At 35.7% G+C, this 19,978-nt stretch overlaps 1 protein-coding gene across 1 annotated transcript in view; it reads right to left on the minus strand.

Annotated features, from left to right (window-relative positions):
- Window positions 1–19,978, minus strand: part of boss (bride of sevenless) — a 127,868-nt gene that overhangs the window by 25,823 nt on the left and 82,067 nt on the right. Inside the window, exon 4 of the mRNA XM_069823233.1 lies at window positions 11,685–11,813. Within this exon, the coding sequence (XP_069679334.1) occupies window positions 11,685–11,813 (129 nt within the window). The remainder of the gene's footprint in view (window positions 1–11,684; window positions 11,814–19,978) is intronic.

Consider the following 19,978-nt stretch of genomic DNA (forward strand, 5'->3'; position numbering starts at 1 on the left):
ATCCTTTATGAAAGTACCATTGGTGAAAACTTCGGAAGTTAGAATGGTGAAACCTGATAAACGTGGCAGACACTCTTCATTTAGTAAAACCCCTGATTGCATTATTGAGCAAATAAAAGCCCACATCAGAATATATCTCTCTTATGAAATCCATTATAGTCGAGAACGAACAAAGAAAAAATATTTGGGCAGTCATCTTAACATAAGTTATCTAAAATGTATGCACTTTACTTGATGAATGTAAAGCTTCAGGAGTTAAAGAAGCGAAGTAATGGCTATTTAGGCGTATCTTTAATGAAGATTTCAATTTAGATTTCCACCAACCAGATGTTGATACATTTGATACATGCAATCGTTACTGTATACAGTTACATGATGCTTCAACAGAAGAAGAGATTAAATCCATAAAAGAAAAAACAAGATATGCATATGGAAGAGGGAAATATGAGGTACTGCTTGAAAAAGGTGGATAAGGAAACTGCAAAAAACAATGACAAACACATAGTTATAATGGCTGATCTGCAAAAGTGCTTGCTCACTCCATACCTCACAAATTCACAAAGTTTTTACCTCAGAAAACTATGGACACTAAACTACACAGTGCATGGCCCAATTTCAGGTAAGTCTTAGTGTATGCTATGGGATGAAGTGACTGGAGGGCGAGGTGGAAATGAAATGGGTCTTGTTTCTTAGTCTGGGCAAATGGAAGCATAAAAGATAATGAAACAGAAGTCTTAACTGTTTGGACCGATAATTGTGCAGGGCAAAACAGAAATTTAATGATGGTAATGATGTAAATGTGGCTCCTTAACAAGAATAGTAGTCAAAAAGAAATTAACCATAAATTTCTCATGGGAGGTCATACTCACATGGAGGTCGATGGAGACCACAGTATGATTGGAAGGTCAAAGAAGAGACTTTCAGGTATGTCTATATTCACATGCAATGACTGGGCGAATTTTATATTGAAATGTAACAAGTCACCTTTTATTGTGAAGAGAATTCAGTTGAAGAATTTTAAGAATTTCCGCTCGTTGATGAATTCCACTTCCACTCCGCTTATTTCTCTAGGAACAAAACTCTCAGAATAAAGCATTTTTAATTTCCTCAGCAGTGTGGCTTCAGTTACGAAAAATTCTGATGGAATTCTTTTCTACAAAATCGAATTTGGAGGAAACTTTCAATCAGTACATTTGAGATGAAATACAAGGAAACTATTAGAATCTCCCATAATTGAACTCCCACAATTGAGGATTTTCAAAAAGAAAATTGGCACAATAAAATACAGAGATTGGATTATTCTTGTGCAGTGGATTCCAGAGGAATGTAAAGCGTACTTGAGGGGCTTGCCACATGCTGAAGGAGAAGAAGACTTCCCGTACTGAAGAACAGTTCAAGTGGACTTTGAAACCTATACAGTTTGTATTTCTTTAATTTCACTGTTTTATTAATGTACAAATAAAAATGGCTATTACATCACATATAATTTAAATAACGTTTTGTTTTTGATAGCTTTAAGGTTTAGATAGTGTTGGGTATATTGTTAATTAAAATAGCCTTATTAATATAACATGAGGTTTCTGTCACTTGTAACAGCCACTATACGTGTGTAAGACATAAAAAATAAGTGTAGCCTAAGTGAAACCCATAAGACTGAATTTGAATGTCTATTATATTAAACTACTGTTATTTGTATTTTGATACATGAAGAAGAATTTAAAATATTACTATTTTGTATGTGAATAATAAAATGTAAGTCCAGAAAGTATTACTTATATTTTGAGCTAAAATAACGCAAGTCCATTTAATTCCATTGTAACAATCCGATGGAAAATAAAAGGTGTTGATCATGTAAAGAGTAAGTAGTAGCCTATACAACATAAATATGAGATTCATAAGAAACCAATAAGAGCGTAAAAATAACAAAAATATGAGAATTTTTTTGTTTTTAGGCTCTCCTGTAAAATTATTGTTTTGTGACTTGCGTCACTCTAGCTCTCTGGTACAGAGTTACTGCTGTGAACAAAGCCATTGTTTAGGTTGCTAAGGACGGTGAAAGAAGGACCAGCTTAGATACCAGCTATGGATAAAATCTCATTTTACTCTCTTATACTATAAATTACTGTTATCACATTCTTTGTCAAAGAGCTTTGATAGTGTAATACCAGCCTGAGGAAGTCATTCGGCTTCTGTGTTTGTTAATTCGCATGATTCTTGTCGATACCGCTTACTTATAGGGCAGAATTTTCGCATATGACGGAAAATCATTGATTGTGCAAGGTACAATGTTTATGACAGTTATCGGGAAATTAATAATGGTTCTTCAATCAAAGCATTTCGCAGAGTGTCATTATAAAACGTTACATGGACGTTCTGACAGGTTTCTCTGTTGTACAGACGTTACATTCATTGAATCGCTTGAGCTAATCAATACAGTGCTTCTATGCACTACTCAGCCATCTTGCTAGCTCAGGTGGCAGAGCGCTGGCTTACGATGACCGCAGACCCTACTTAAAATACAGACGTTGGCGGCGTTATATTTATCATGGACAAATCCGAGGTTATGAGAGTTTTTCCATCGTAATTTCACCAACACTCTCCACAATTTTCCTCTCATCATCCCCGTTTCGAAAACTAGGTCACCACTTGTGTTTGTACGACACCGAATCGATCGTTCGCCATGTTTGGTGTTTCTCATGGTTTATGAAATAAGTGGAGTGCCTATTGTTCTGCTCTGCTAAGTCCACCTTTGCTCTCCAGTCAACAAATCCGTATACTATGGTTCTGATGATAATCTGAGTATCTCCCTTGATCATATATGTAACAGATATCTCATCGCTATGTTAAAATCGGCAGCACTTTGAAGAGAACAACCGCCAGGATCGCCACCCGTCCGCCGTAAACGAACACGAGATGGCAGTACAGTCGCTAATGCAATTCAAATGGGAATTATGACGTGACTCGTTATGTAACAACTAGATGGTAGCGTAGTAAACCTGACAAAAGTTGTTAACGTCAAAGCCTATCTGTTGCATATATGATCTACTTTCTCCCAATGGTTATATGAGTCGTCTAGATTACACCAGCACTGTAATTTTCCAATCTTTGGACAAACCATGAGAAACACCAACCATGGCGAACTAATACAGCAGTTGTTAAGCTATTTTTCAACGTATTTCCCGCTGGAATTGAGATTTAGTTTGCCCTTACGGTTAAAACGCTCATACGGGAAGCCAATTGCCAGCCCTGGTATAATAAATGCATATCGTTATTTTTTTACGTCAAGTAACTTATAGTAAATTCAACATAAACATTTGCTTCCGTTTTAAGAAAATAAATGTGTATTAGGGCCTACTGTGATGACAGAAGACTGCCTTCAATGAATGATATAAATTTTAGAAGTTTTTTAATAAACCAAACGGTAAAGAAATAATTTATGAGTTTGATGACTTTTAAATTAACCTAACATTTATGTTTGTCCCATCCAAGATTCCGTGGCGCTACAGCCCATGAAGGACCAAGGCTGACGATCATCCAATGAGTACGGAGGTAACATGTGGTCAGCACGATGATCCTCTCAGCTGACTTTTGAAATAGGATTTCGCTCCCTATCGTACCTTCCCAAATTCATCATGGTGCTGAGTGGACACTGGTCCCGTACACTGGCCGAAATTTCGTGAGAAAATTCCTTTCTCATGATAGGCTAACTCGAATTAGCGCTCATTCCGTGACGTTAATCCTAGGCATGATGCCTTAGACCACGACATTACGGCGCGGGACCCATCCAAGAATTAGAGTCGAATTTTAGCATTTTTTGTGTATTTGGATGTTCATGTAATTTTATAGGTAACCTTCGTTTGCAGTTGAAATTACAGTTCGTGTTGATCTCTTTCAAGGACGCGGTCGACACGAGATAACGCGTTTGAAATCAATATATTTCTTGTTTGTAAAATAACTTTTCGAACTTACAGGGCTGACCAATGCGGTGGGTCAGGGTCTGGCTTTCAGTCTGTCATACACGCGGTCAATTAAAAATCCAGAGTGACACTTGTGGAGGACAAGGTCGTAGTTGGGGATTTTCTCGGGGTTCTCCCGTTTTCCCATATCAGGCCCATCGGACATCTGCATTATTCCTCAACATTTCTCCATTTCGTCATCATTCCATAACATCCCCCGAACGCTGGCTGTCGACGCACGGAAGGAAGGAGTTGGCCTAGGGACGAAAGCGGTTGCCTGCTTGAAACTTGGTTTTATAGTGTAGTTAACCGGTGTGGGTTTGGAATTTGCGCCTAGTTTGAAGGTTAGCGTAATAGATCAGTGCTGGGTCATAGTGTCACCCCAGCGAATAGCGATTATAAAGAATGGACACTGAGCGAATTTTCCTGTCTTTTTGTTTCTCTGTGCGCCGGCGTTAATTCCACTTTTAAGCGCTAGAGGTTAGTGTAATCGAGCAGACTCTAAGATAATAATTGAGAATAGAGTTGGGACACAGGACCCAAACATCGCCTACCTTATTGCATAATCCAGTAACGCTTTGCTTCAAATAAATTCAGGTTAATAGCTTTTTCTCATTTCTCAGTGACAAACTAATTGCAATAATAATTTGTTATATTTTATATAATAAATTATATTATAAAATAATATAATACATTATAAAATTATGTATCAAATTCGTTTAATATTTGTATACAATATAATATAGGTATATGGTTTTACTTCTCATAGGAGTTTTGTTTTTCCATTTTAAGCGCTATCAATCATTACACATTTTAAATGTTGTTGGGTCAACGTCTCAACTCTCTTCATAACGGAGCTTTAGAGTCTAGGCATTACAGATAATATAGATAAATACAATATAATATTTGTTACTCAGTCAAATGACAAATCAATGTAAAATAATGACTTATAATTGTGTCTGAAGATGCCTGAATGGGCGAAAACGTTTGCAATATGTAATTTATGTGTATAAAACTTAATGACAATATAATATGTCATTATTTTACATTGATTTGTCATTTGACTGAGTAACAAATATTATATTGTATTTATCTATATTAATTGACAATCTGAACAATTTTCATCATGCTCTCTAAATTACAGATAATGACGGATTTATTATTTCATCGGTCCAATTTATTTTATTTGAGTACATAATGTACCTAGATATATTAATTGTATGTGTTATATTTCCACTGTGTCGACTGCTAGCTGGTGTGATGTCAGTGCCAACTCCTGGGAGAAAGTAGAATCTCACGCTCAAACTGGTTTGAAGGTCATTGAAATCAGTCCTGCTACATCAAAGGTACCGACGCGAAGTGTCCATACTGTATAATTATCTATACACTGGTCTCCCCCCTAAAGTAAATTCAATTCAATTACAGTATAATGTTTCTCAACTCCCTTTCCCGAATCTTCGTAAAAGTAAACCCAGGGAAATTCCCACATTCAACTTACGGCCATCCTCGAATATCAGACAGCACTACCAAATACAATGACATCATAAGTATGAGACAAAACCGAATGGTTCTACTTTGCACATATGGCCGTTCCGTGATACAGGACAGAGCTACCAAATGTGATGTCCTCAGTATGAGGCAAAACCTAATGATCCCACATTTTTCCCTTTCATTTCTATTTGTGCTAATGGTCTTATGTTAGACTACTAATTTTAGTTGCGTTACACTATTTTTCGCATCACTCAAGCTCCTGCTTATCAACATGCTTTTATTTTTTTTACAGATATTTTTAAAATCTGTCTTTCATATTCTTCTATTTAGAGCTGTAGCAAATATATTTAACTCTCTTTGTTATCATGTTTCAATGGATTCTATATTAAATGTAATTTTATGCTCGACCATGCCGAAATGTAGTAATTATACACCTGGTAGTAGTCCTTTAATGCATGTCATTAAAGTACACCTATTCATTAAAGTTCAGGTTTTCGATTATTCTCGGATATGCAATCGAAAGACGAGGGAAATGTCACGGAGGCTGAAAATCCAATACTGTCGCAGAAGGTTATGTTCTCTTACTATAATAATTAGCGTTAATTATAAATAATATTCAAATAAATTCAATTTGTCATCTCGTTTTTCAATTCTAAATCAATTTCCAGGTTTTACATACTCTACATTAGCCCACATCAAGATCAATGACATTATTGTTCCTCGGAAAAAATCAATACTTTCGCGTCTGCGCACATCTCACAATTCAAGAGCTATGAACAAGGTCACTTCCGATCTTCTGTCAGATACAAATAAAATGTGTACTTCTGAATAATTTAAAGTTAGGAATATGGTCGAGCATAAAAAGTCGTATGAAACTTGCCTATAATGGTAATTAAGACGCTCGTATGAAAATTATGAAACTCGCTTGCGCTCGTTTCATAAACAAACATACTTGCGTCTTAATTACTGTCATTATAGGCTCGTTGCATAATGTACTATTAAATGTCATGTAAAATATCAATAAACTACAGTGTATAAATTTGTATTACCCCTGTAGTTGTCAGTGGCGTAGCGTCAATGTAAGCTAAAAAGCTTAGCTTCCCCAGTTGATAATAATTTCATAATAAACCTGCAGTTTATGGAGAAAATTATTTATTAATTTTAATAGAATTTATATTTACGCGTTAAATATTGTGATGCGGCAGCTTAGGGTGATTTGTGATGCAGCAGTAAACAAGAAGCCTGCACACACCAGCTTCCAAGCAGACCGGTTTCTTCTGTATAATCCACCCCGCAGATTTTTCCATCCCTTTCTAACTAAACTATCCTAGTCGCAAGGCTCGCAAAGAAGCTAGCTTTAACATTTAAAATAAGTAGTTTCCGAGTTATCCCTTTTCGTCAGTTGTGTTCAGTTGAAGTGTTAGTGTGCATTGTGGCTGATATAATAAATAATGAGCGAAATAACAGTTCCTGACACTAATTTACTTGAATTTTTTTAGGACAATTGTATTATCAAAACTGACTTACGAACAAAAGTGTGATTTAAAAAACAAATGACCGATTCCCTTGCTGTCAATGAAGGACACAACCAAAAGACAGACGCATACTTACGTAATGATACTAATATTGTGATTTCTCTAAGTATGACAGGGAGTGAGCGAATGTTATACGTATACGTGTCTATTTGTTAAGAGATGTGTGTAAACCGTGAAATCATATTTTACTACGTACCATTTGAGGTCATGCCTTATTGGTGTTACTTACGATGTTCCAACCAATCTTCGACTGCTGACTTGAAATTGACTACTATTTATTTTAAGACTGTATTTTTGTAATACGTTTTCTCATATTGCATGAAAGACAACTTGAGTTAGCTTCCCCTGCTCAAAATTTCATGCTACGCCACTGGTAGTTGTTCTGAAGTTCTTCCTAACTCCAACTTTAATTTGTCTTTGTTCCAAGTAAGTTGAAATCAATAACCTCCATGCGAACCATTGTCTGATCTTAAGTATCTATGAAGTTAGAACTACACTACATGTGTTGGTGTTGATAAACTTGCAGATGAGCATTTTGAATCTATTGACGAAGTGGCGGTAGCAAGTACGTTCTCAATGGGAAGACGTGCTCGTAACAATGTGAGGAACAAGGAGCGTCGAGTCTGGAATTATCAGGAAGTTGATTCCATCCCACACAGTCTAACATACAGCGTGTTTTGAGAGTATGAGCTAATGATATAGCAGTGAAATAAGGCATCCATTTTCCTTAAGTTTACGCTTTATCACCATCGTCATAATTATCGTCACTGTAATTAACATTAAATGATCTCCACTTACAATTTATTTACTCTGAGCAATTATACAGGTTGAACCATAAGTAATGTCATTAATTTCAGGGGGTTATTCTTTGAGATATTCCAAACAAAAATGTTTAATACAATTTTGCTCGTTTTTGCTTCTTTTTCGAGATAAAAATAGTTTTATATTGAACATTTCATAGAGTATTTTGGAAAAGTCATTGGCTGAATTTCCAATAAGCTCAGTTAGTTTAAAAGAGCAGTGTGTTATGATAATAAATGATTGAAAGAATTTTAGTTCTGTCCTTTAAATGTGCAGAAATTTTATCCAAACAAATGTAACATAATATTCCTTTGCAGAACGAAACTTACATTTGTTCGGAGCATATTTGTGCACATTTAAATGACAAAACTATTTTTTTTTTCAATCATTTATTGTCATAATACACAGCTCTCTGAAATTGACTGAGCATATTAGGAAGTCAGTCAATGCTATGAAATATTTGATATAAAAAGAAATTATCTCGGAAAGGAAGTAAAAACGAGAAAAATTGTATTAAACTTTCTTGTTTGAAATATCTCAAAGAATAACCCCCTGAACTTAATGACATTACTTACTGTTCATCCCGTACATAAAAAAAGGAATTCACTATTCATGTATAGGGTTTTCAATGCACTGTCTAATTATATTAAATCTTTGAAGGACCAAGAGAAAAGGTTCAGAACATAATTAACAAAATGTCTCCATACTTAGATCTTCTACTCAACTAATGAGTTATTTATGTTTATAAATTTAATTAATTTGCTTGTTATATATTGTTAACTTTTTAAAACCTTTTGCCTTGTTCCCCATCTCAAAACTATAATACTCACGTAAGGTCTATGGATCACAATAAATTAGAAGTAAAGCTATACACCATTTCATTTGACACTAAGTTAATATTAATATATGAAAATAAGTACAATGATCGTTTCTAGCATGATCGCGTAAATTAATATTTTATGTTCTTATTTTAAATATAAACTCATTAAAAAATAAAACTGATTGCAAGTATATGACCACATAGAGAGAATATTAATGAGGGACTCGGCCGTAAAACATGGTAACTGACATTTTGGTAAAAAAAAAAAATGAGATATGTAGCGTATAATATGGAATCCTGCATTCTGCGTCTAATGCAGTAGTTAGTTTTCCAGCATCTCAACAGATGGCAGAAGTATACAGATTTTACTTTCCTGGTAACTATGCAAACAATTGTTGTATGTATAAATATTTACCTACCTAATAACTTCAAAACACTAAAACGTCACTTACTATGTTTTACTTCCAAATCCCGCATTTATTCTTTATGAACGAGCTAGTCTGTATAGTGTGCATAATCCCTCATCTCTTTGTTTGTGGTTTTTCAATGAGAACAAAATTCTCCCAGTTATTTAGAATAAATCGCTGTACACAGACAGACAAGGTAGATAGTCGTCATGTCAAACAATTATTTTCCGTATGAAGGACATGAAGATAATGTGTAATGTGAAAATAATTATAATGTATATTTTCTCATCATTACAATCCTTTCTCTTATAGTAAAAATAAACATTTTGAAATTTATAAAACCTGTATTTAATATGAAATGCCATAAATTGAGATGTGTTGTGGAAAAACAGGCCTAATGCATACAGAATATCCAAAATAGGTTAAAATTTTTACACTAGGTAGTGCTAACCAAATAGGATGAAAATAAACTTGTGAGAACATAGGTCCAAAAAACAATTCCCTCGATAATTCATTTTGAATCTGGCGTACACTACTTTTAACACTTGAATATAAGTAATTGATTAACTAGCGGACTTACTCGTGTTAATTATGTAAGTTTGTGCGGCTTACAGCTGTTTCGGTGTTTCATCACACCATCCTCAGAGCCTACTAGATCCCGGCGTCATCTCGAACTTCTCTGCCTGTTATGTGGGTGCGTTTGATTGTTGAAAGGTGTTGAAAAGTGGAGTCAAATAGTGTGTGTGTACTGAAATTGATCTGTGTGTTGAGAATTTGATCGGGGTGTGTTTTAGTGTGTTTGTATATTTCGTATTGTTCTAGTTTGTTGAGTTTTTGGTTCTTGGGTTGTATGTGTAGGATTTCCATGTCTGCATTTATGTTATTGTATGTATGGTTAGCATTGGTTATGTGATCGGCGTATGTAGATGTATTGTGTCCTCTGGTTATTACTTTAATGTGTTCTTTGTAGCGTGTTCGGAATGATCTGCCTGTCTGTCCAATGTAGAACTTGTCGCAACTATTACTGTACATGTGAGTTTGTATACACCTGTGTGGTCGTATTTATTTGTTTGTTGAGATGTCTTTGTAGTGTGTTTTCTGTTCTGCTTTCTAAATTAAGATGCGATCTTATGTGTGCTTTTGTTTTCATATGTTAGTGTGATGTATTTCTTGTGTTCTTGTGTTTGTGTTGTGATTTTCGTGTTTTTGTGTTTAAGTTTAAGTTAAGTAAGTCCGTTAGTTAATCAATGACTTAATTCCCTCGAAGTTATAGACGATTTGTCTGTACTTTACGATGTAGTAGGGTAACGCTACGGTACATCGCATGTGAAAGACAGAACGTCTTGCTATGTGTTTACATGTTCTGCTGGAAGAGTTCCTCTTCATTGACGACAGATTATATGGTTCATGCATGACGGAGAACAACCCTATTTTCACATCGTTTGACGCTGAGCCCCAGTTCAGTGCACAGTGGATAGCTCGGAATAGTACACTCAATTGGCTTGCACGAGTCTTGATCTTAATCCGTTAGCTTTTCGGTTGCGAGAACATTCAAAGACTTCTGTATATTTAAGGCATGTCAGTGACTTGCACAGATTACATTATTAACTTGTGAATACGTGTAAATCATATTTATGAGTAGGGCCCTGAAGTTCATGTCCTAAAAAACTATGAAATATGCATGCAAATATGCTCTTAAAACTTGAAAATATGCCAATAAATATGCACTATTAAATTAAAAGAATTAATGTCTCTCGGCAGTAGAGAAAACGAGTTAGTATTAATCTTTTCTCACTCCCTCACACGCTTCACAAATCAGTGCCCTATTATCTGTAGATGATAAGTCACCTGAAAACTCCTTCTGTAAATTAGTTAATCTAGCACTCGAAGTTGGTCTTATTTTCGGCATTTAAAGAACTTTTAACAGATACTTTATACGTCTAACTTAATTTGGTGGCAACCAGTTCACAACACTGTTAAGTTACAAGAGTATAACACAGCTGCCAAGTGACAGCTACGCACGTACATGGAAGGATGATGAAACAGGGGATTCACTGCATGCATCATCACGCGCAACGTTACTGCCAGATGATCCAGATGGAAGAAAAAATAAAAACCGTAAAACTCATTAAAATATGCCATATAGGCACTGAAATATTGAAATATGATGCATTTATCAAAACCAAGAAAATATGTAGTTATATGCACCATCAAATCATGTTCAAATAACTGAAAATTCCATAATTCGTGCACATAATGCATAAGAATACATTTTTAATCCCTAAGAAAAAACATGCAAATGCATGAACTTCCGGGCCCTATTTATGAGCAACCAGAATTTGTCTGCAACGAAGGGCTGAAGAACATTAAGTAAGAATAACTGGATACCATATACGTAGTTAGAGTATAGATACTTCCTATAACAATACAAATTGTCTTGTAGCCTCGCAGGTATAATAATTTTTGGACTTAAGTTTAGCAGAGGTTTTTTTTTCTATTTTTACTTATTTTGGTGAAAACTATAACAGTCAAAGTCTCTAGCTTTTTTTTTTTTTTTTTGGGACACTGTATAGTTTGAAAGCGTTATCGACACCTGTTTAATTATAGCAAAATTCCATTATTCCACATTAATGGACAAGCTTTAATTTCACTGAAATCAATGCTATGTACTGACCTAGTGCGACGCCAGGAATGAAGTTTTGCTTGTTGAGTTCCTGAATGATCCACACAGCTGACAGCATCTGATGGAGACCTCTGGTGACAGAGACAGAACAGTTCAACCCAGTGTGCCTCTCAAACAGTCCTGCAATGTAAAGAATTTCCCGTAAGTTTTTGTTATCGTCAATATAAGAATCTTCCACTAAATTCAACTGCATTCATTTATCCCCCCTCCCCCCAAAATGAGAGAGTTTAATTTATTGCTGATTTTGTCTGAGGATAGAGTATACTATTCGCGAAAAGTAGAATGGTAGAAAATCTTACATAATGCATACCATAATTTGGAAAGTGTAAATTTTATTTGTTATTTATTACTTTCGCGTGTTAAGAGGATAGCCCACAACAGGCTGAAACTAATCAACAGAGTACTGTACCTAATATTTAACACGCGAAAGTAATAAACAACATATTCCGAAATGATATAATGTTAAAAGTTGTGTAATCAAGATGTATAAAATTTTATTTATCCTTTCTTGCAGTAATTACTGTTATGGTGTCCTTTATGACAACCAATTCGCCAATGATTTCAACATATCAATGATATTTGACACTTTTTTAGATTATAAAGAGTAAGTAAATTGACAGGTACATTGCTTTACTATGTTGCATATTTTTCCGCAGAACTACGTGTAGGTGCATCACCTGTCGACAGGTGCATAGCTTTACTATGCTGTATATAACGAACAGCTCGAGAAGAACAAGGGGAATACAGGAACAAGAAAAATACGAGTATAACAAGGGAACGACAAGGAGAACAATGAGAATGCAAGGAGAAGGGTAATACAAGAAAGAGGAGATACAAGGAGAATAAGAAGAATACAAGGACGATAAAAGGAGATCAAGGGAAAGATAAGCATAACAAGGGAAAGTCAATTAGAAATAGGGGAATACGAGGAGAATATGAGAAATACAAGGAAGGAGAACAAAAGGAGATCAAGGGAAAGATAAGGAGAACAAGAGGAAGTCAATTAGAAATAGGGAAATACAAGGGGTATATGAGAAATGCAAGGAGAATAAAAGGAAGACGAGGAAAACAAGGGAAAGACAAAAAGAACAAGTATAATATAAGGAGAGCAAGGGGAAAACATGGAGAACAGAGGGAATACAATATTACCCCTATACGTAGTGAGGAAGAAAATGTAGTTTTATGTCGAACCATCTACGATTAATTAAAAATTTACATTTTACACAAAAAGATTTACAGCTGTCCATTCACACTCTGGCTAAAGTAAGAAATAATTGTAATTTACTGATTAATGTAAGAATGATTAACATTAAAATTCAAATATTTCTCTTCCCCCACATCTCCTACTGAGTCTTCCGCTGGGTATGTCTTCTCTTATGTTTATACTGAGGTCAGCTTTGGATAGTTTGGATAGATGTTAATCCTCTCGATATGTTGGGACCAATGACTGTACTGATATCCCTGCATATCTTCTACTATTTGTTCGATCATCATCACTTATTATAGTACGTTTTAACCCTTAGAAGCCGGAAAACTTATACCACTATTTCACGCAAATGTCTAGGGGTTCGTATACCTGCATAATCGGGTAAATTCGTTTGCCGAGCGGTTTAAGACGCACAAGATGTCCTGCCAGCATATCGTGCCTAAGATCGCAGGTTCGCGTCCCTGCCACTAATTGAACCTATGGTAAAGGATGGGGAGGGCCCATGTAAAACAATCGGTGTAATGATACTCATGGAAGCTGACGGGGTTTCAGTTAACTGCAGTTGAAATGATTATGCTCCTTTTTAAAAAAAAATCATTACAAAAAATATTGTTTAAATAATGTTATATAAAATTAAAGAATATCTATGTATTTTATATATAACATACAATTTATAACATATTATATCACGTCATGACCATAATACTAGCTGGCCACTATAATGGACGCACGGCTCCTAAGGGTTAAGATCTCTAGCCTTGAGAACGCATCCCTGACCATGCGTATCCCATCTCAGAATTCTCATCATCCTCCCTTACCAACGTTTATAGTTTCGTTAACTTTAACTTGAGACACTCTGTATTTGTTGACGTATATAGGCTATATATCTTAGAATTTCATTTCAATAGAGATTTTACACAAAGTCATGTTATTGCTTCGTTATTTTTACGCTATCTATTCTTTCTTTGAAATATTCATGACTGTTTCCGAGTGAGCGAATTGTAAAATGAAGTATCTCTTTCATGTCAGTGCTAGTTTCAAATTACCGAGACCTGTTCGTCAAAGTAGCTACCAACAAAGCAAGCGAGAAGACACTTCACACTCGTTGATCGAGTGAATCCAGGTAGCCTAATGACACTTCCTGAGTTCTGAATGTCTCTTGGTATACTCTGTTTATTTCTTCTCCATATTCACAGTCGTCTATGCAACCAACAGTATTACCATTAACATAATGATATTTATGATCATCGATACCGTACACAAACACCATAATCATCACTGGCATCATCATTGCCAATAATACTTACTCTATGACACTACAGCCCATGCAGGACCTTTGCCTTCCTTGAGGTGCCTGTCCACTCTATTCTTACTCTATCTATGCCTTCCTCCTCCATCTTCTTACCTCTATGGCTCGTAGGTATATTTCTGTGTCATCCAGCTCTGCCTTCTTTCTCCTCGTTCTCCTATGAACATCTTTATAATTGTCTTCTCCTCACTCATTCTTGCTACAAGTCCAAACCATTCAATTCTTCTACTTTTTATTTCACTAATTAGCTATATACTTTGTTTGTTGTATCTAGGTAACTTGCTAAGTAAGTCATGGTAGCATTTTTTCCTGCGGAATTTCAACCCTCGACTTTACTTCGTGTTCGACTTATATACAGGGTGATCCGTTTGGGTATGGATAAAATAAAAACACCGTAAAACATTTACTACTGAACTTTATTTGTTGAAACTTTGTACATACAACACTGAAAGACGGGAAATTCCTCATAGCTCAACATGACCCCCATTGCGCACTCTGCACAACTCATAACGGTTGATGCAATTCAGCCCGTGTCCATTGTAACATAAGAGGGGTGATTTGTTGAAACGCTTGAGTAATTTTTACTCTGAGATCATCAATGTTTCTGGGTTTCTGTAAATAGAGAATGTCTTTAACAAAACTCTATACGAAGAAGCCAGGAGGGGTTAGATCTGGGAAGTTTGGGGACCAAGCAAGAGATACCTGCTTCTCGTACTGGGTTTCGCCTGCGACCTCCTGCATGTTTTTTTTTAACACAGAACCTGTTTCTACAAGTGTTCGATACCACAACATTATGGAATCGTATTTAGGTACATTACACACACCATACTCACGTCGAAATTCCCTTTGAACTCTTTTAACACTCTCAAATTTAGCATATCAAAGAACACATTGTGCCTTCTGTTGATTTGTAGTAGCCATTTTAATAATCTACGATTTTCATTTGTCCTTTCAGATTATGCATTGTTGATTGTCATATATGGCAACTCCCATCTTTTAATCATAATATAACCAGCAAGAAATTTTTCCTACTATCATAATAGCTTTGTAATAATAAATTAACATTATCCATACCCAAACGGATCAGACTGTAGAATTAGCATATATTTTAAGTCAACAGCCATCAGCATCATACAAGGAGCGCACTCAATTGAGTAACTTAGCGGCCGGGACTCCTACAGTTGGCCTATATGCACTACACAAATATTCTATATAAAGACTAACCAATGTAGGAAAAGACCCAAAGGAGAAATATTCGATCCGGTGTGGTGGGTTGAACTTTGGCGTAGGTCAGTAGTTAGAGCTCCCAGTGCGTAGAACTGGGAGAATCGGAGTTCGATGCTCAGCGCTTCTCAGCACCGGAGCGGACTTTTCTCTGTTAATAACAAATGCCTACTCCACTCTGCTCTATTGTTCTACTCTACTCAGATCTTCTCCATTCTTTTCTAACTATGTAATTGCAGGGTTTGTTAAATAATCAGTGCCTTTTCGTCGAGTTTGAAATTACTTTGTATATTTTCTCCGGGTTCTGTATTATGTTCATATTCGCAATTGTATTGTACCATAAAATCAAGCAATTATTTTCAACAAATAGGTATGTCGTATTATTATGCAGACGAACCTTTACAATAGCTGATCGAGTAGGATATATATATCCATATGTTAATATTTATGCTTAAGAAAGATGCAAGTATTTCTTAAATACGTGTCGATAATTATTTGTTGAACGGGGTCGATGACTTCGTGAAGCAGTTCGTATTTTAAAATGAAGTCAGCAAATTGGTAGTTGTTCATTTGATGTTCGTCGAGAAATATCGGACGACTGTGAGTATATTTGAGAATTTTATCAATAGGATTCTCTGGTTACCTTCCCTGAATTAATACTAGAGTGTTCTCCAAATGTGTTTTTTTTATTCCCTGTGTCTGGGTTCTCTCAATTAACTCCACGCATTAAAAAGTCGTTAAACAAATTTAAGGACATTGAACCTCGGGGGATGGTTTTAGAGATCTCGTCAGTACATTTCACCGTAGCCCTTCTGGCATTGTCGACCTGTTACTGAACGTTCTAAATGATAAAATTAAATGAAACTAAAGAGCATAAATCTACTTTCCCTCTGCTCTAGGCAGAAACATAAATAATTAATTTAATAGCAAAATCGTTTACTCTTGTGTTCTGTTAATTATATAGAACAGTAGCAGGTTGTGTGGCCAATAAAACTGTTAGCAATCATAAGAAATAATTATGATTCGGTTCCAAGAGGTTGGTAGCTTGTTTTATGTTTTCCAGCAGTTGCAGATGATATAGTTATAGCCTTTAGCTTCATGTAAATGGCGTCCAGTAATAAATTACAATCATTCTAAACTTAAAGTTCGGCTAAATAACTGAGAACCTCATAGGAATGAAAGACTGCCATGTAAATCAGTTCACTAAAATAAAACTACTTTCACGATTTCATAAATTGTCGCTTTATTGCTTTGCGGTGCAGCTGTTTGACACAGTGACGTCTGTTTGGTTCGAGCTGAGATTTTCAATCATTAATCCCAAACTTTATATGTTTTTACAGAACATTATTTCTAGGTTGTCTTTCAGTTACAGTAGAACCCCCATTATCCGTCACCCTATTAACCGATTGTCGGATTATCCGACTTTTTTTCTAGCTCCTATTTTCTTTTTGCTGCAGAAAATATATAAAATGCTGTACGTTCTGTTCCTACATAATTTTTCTACAAAAGCTTATTACAAGTCTTTACTCTTAGTACAAACTATGTAGCAGAAATGCTTCGCTATCGGCAACATAAATAATTACGTGTAAAATAATTACTACATGTTTCGAAATAAATTACCCAAAGAATTTCCACAAACCGTATACAATTCAGTCCTTATCCTTACTATTCGAGTGGCCGTACTGTGTAACTTCTATGCAGATTGTTTTCACAGTTGTCAAAAGAAAACATATTGTGTTAATTATCGAAACAAATTACAAATAATAAGAGGTTTGGGAAAGAAGAAACTGTGGTTAATGTTTCAGAGTAGTAGATTGGCGATAGAGCTGTACGTGATTTAACAAAAATGAAGAAAAAAACCAAGGATAAAGTGTAAGTAGGGGAGAGTCGGGTAGTATCGGACATCGGGTAATATCGAACAGTGAGTTTCTTTCATCTACCACACGATGATAGTGCCTGATTGACATGGTTACGTTTCTGTGATGTCGCATAGAGAAACGTAACCATGTCATTCAGGTACTACCATATGGTGGCAGATGAAAGAAACGCACTGTCCGATATTACCCGATGTCCGATACTATCCGACTTTCCCCTAAATCTACAACATGAGACTTCAAGTATTCCTATCTTTCCACAGACAATCATCAATCATTAACCCTTGGCCCTTAAAAACCCGTCGTTAACAACCGAACTTTTAATGACTACATAGAAGTTAAACACAAGACTACGAAGGAAATTACGAAATTGTGTATTATGCACTTAATTTATAAACATGTTTTATGGCACGGATTATCCTATTTTTTCGATTAACCGTTCAGTCCATCCCCTTCATTATCACGAATAATAGAGGTTTTACTGTATTAGGTAATGTTCTATTATGGTAACTAGGGCAAAGATATTCACGAATTTTTAAATTATTTTCTTTCAGGGTATACAATTATATACTGAAGTGGTCTACAGAAACTACCACTTCTTAAGTTAATTGTGCATATCCTTACGTTATAGATGAAAAAGAAATATATACACCAGGAATAAGCTACAAATATTTAATCTATAATCAAACGAAGATTTGTTTCAAAATTCACACTTATAACTAGGCTTCGAGACTTAGGACCCGATAGAGCAGTTCAGTGGGAAATCTACATAACGGCGTACTGAGTATAGTGGTAAAGCGTACAGTGGGTGGGGGTACTGTAGAATGAATGACAACAAATACGCAAAGGAAAACGCTCTCGATTTGAAGGTTCTGACGAATAATTTGGTTTTCATACAAACCTATTTTCAAACTGTGTCTGAAACTATTACACGGTTAGAAAAGTCAGAGCAAGAAATGCCGGAAGCCCTCAAATTAATTGAGAAAATAATACAGAGAATTAATGAGACGTCAAGTACACCGATTACTGAACGTGTAAAACAGAAGTGGAAATCAATTTTATGTAAAAATAACGGATATGGAACATTGTGTAATATAAACAGCAAATTAGTGGACATAGAGTCACCCGAGAATAAAAGACTGTCTCTTAGAGACTGCAATGATATTACGTTTTTTCGTTTTGCCCCTATAAAGTCATGCGACGTAGAGCGCAGCTTTTCACAGTACAAACTGTGTTTGGTAAGATTTACGTTTGAGACACTGAAAATGTATCTTGTACATTACAATTCGGTACTGTAACTGCACTTCCTAAAGTCGACCAATAGGATAAATGAAGAAATTAAAATTGCTGCATGTTTATTTCCACCATTAACATTGTGTATAATTAAACACAAATGCTTATAAAAGACAGGAGAATAAATGCTTTTCACAGTCTTTTGACATTGTCATAGTGTAATGTATATTTATTTTCAGAATGTCTATATGTGTGCGTTTCCTATTCTAAATAGCAAAGTTGTTACCTCAACACATCTCTACCTTTAACTACCTGCAGCGAGTCAACAACCTATAGTACAAGCACAGTAAACTTATTGTATCGGGTCCAAAGTCTCGATGCCTGCTTATAACGTAGGTTGTAACTGATTCAAAGTTTGTCAATTTGTTATATCTGTAGTTCTGACTTATCCCGTGGTTATAAATTTCGCTTACACGATCATGAAATCGAGGAGGGACTCGCGACAGGAACAGTTTGGCTGTGGCACATGCGAGGACCTCTCATGCAGTGCCAGCGTGATACCTACCTGGATTTATTTTCGCGTGCACATTCCAGATCAAATCAAGAAGTTCTCTTCGTGTTCCCGTTACACATTTTGCATATACGATGGTTAGGTTTGGTTAGTTTAGGTTTTTATTAACCAAGTCCGCGCATTCCCCCCATGCGCAGTTACCATTTCACAGCCAAGATGATCCTGTCGCGAGCCGCACGTTAAAATCGTAGGTCAGATGTCTTTGAACGCCGGTATACCAGGGGCATTTCCTTGGAAGTAAAGGCGGCAGGCACATAGGTCTGACATCCTTAATGTCGATTGTCTGTAAAGGTGGGAGCAGTGGCGATTCCTCCATGAAGGATATGAGGATGATCCTACAGTTTAATTTCGTGCCTCTGAGGATAGAAAACATTTTAATTACAGATTTTGATTTTCAATGCGTCCCAACGTATGAATTTTCTTTAAGCTTCCACCTTCTGTCGTGAGTTGTCGTCACAACACAGCTCAGAAATAATTTCCGAGGAACCATCCAAATATCTTACAGCAAACGGTATTTCTAGCAGTGAAGTTGGTGGACAGGAGAGAGTGCGGAGGGCGGGGTATGACTTGTGTTTAGCCGCGTTTGAGGATATGACCGCGTATCCTAATACTATGATCCTTCCTTCTGGGTGATGGAGACTCTGTCAGAGACTACAATAAGAATTTTCAAGTACCCTTATAGCCTCCTTAAATGCAGTTCATTGGTCATTTTAAAAGAACATAATAAACGAAATAATGAATAATTTAAAATGATATAATATAAAAAATAAAATGAATAAAAAACAAAATTACATAAAAATAAATAAAATAGACTATAATAAATACAAGAATTAACAGGACTTTCAGTTGACAGGACAGCGGAAAGAA

Source organism: Periplaneta americana, chromosome 4 (assembly GCF_040183065.1).
Source record: "Periplaneta americana isolate PAMFEO1 chromosome 4, P.americana_PAMFEO1_priV1, whole genome shotgun sequence".
NCBI classification, from domain to species: domain Eukaryota; kingdom Metazoa; phylum Arthropoda; class Insecta; order Blattodea; family Blattidae; genus Periplaneta; species Periplaneta americana.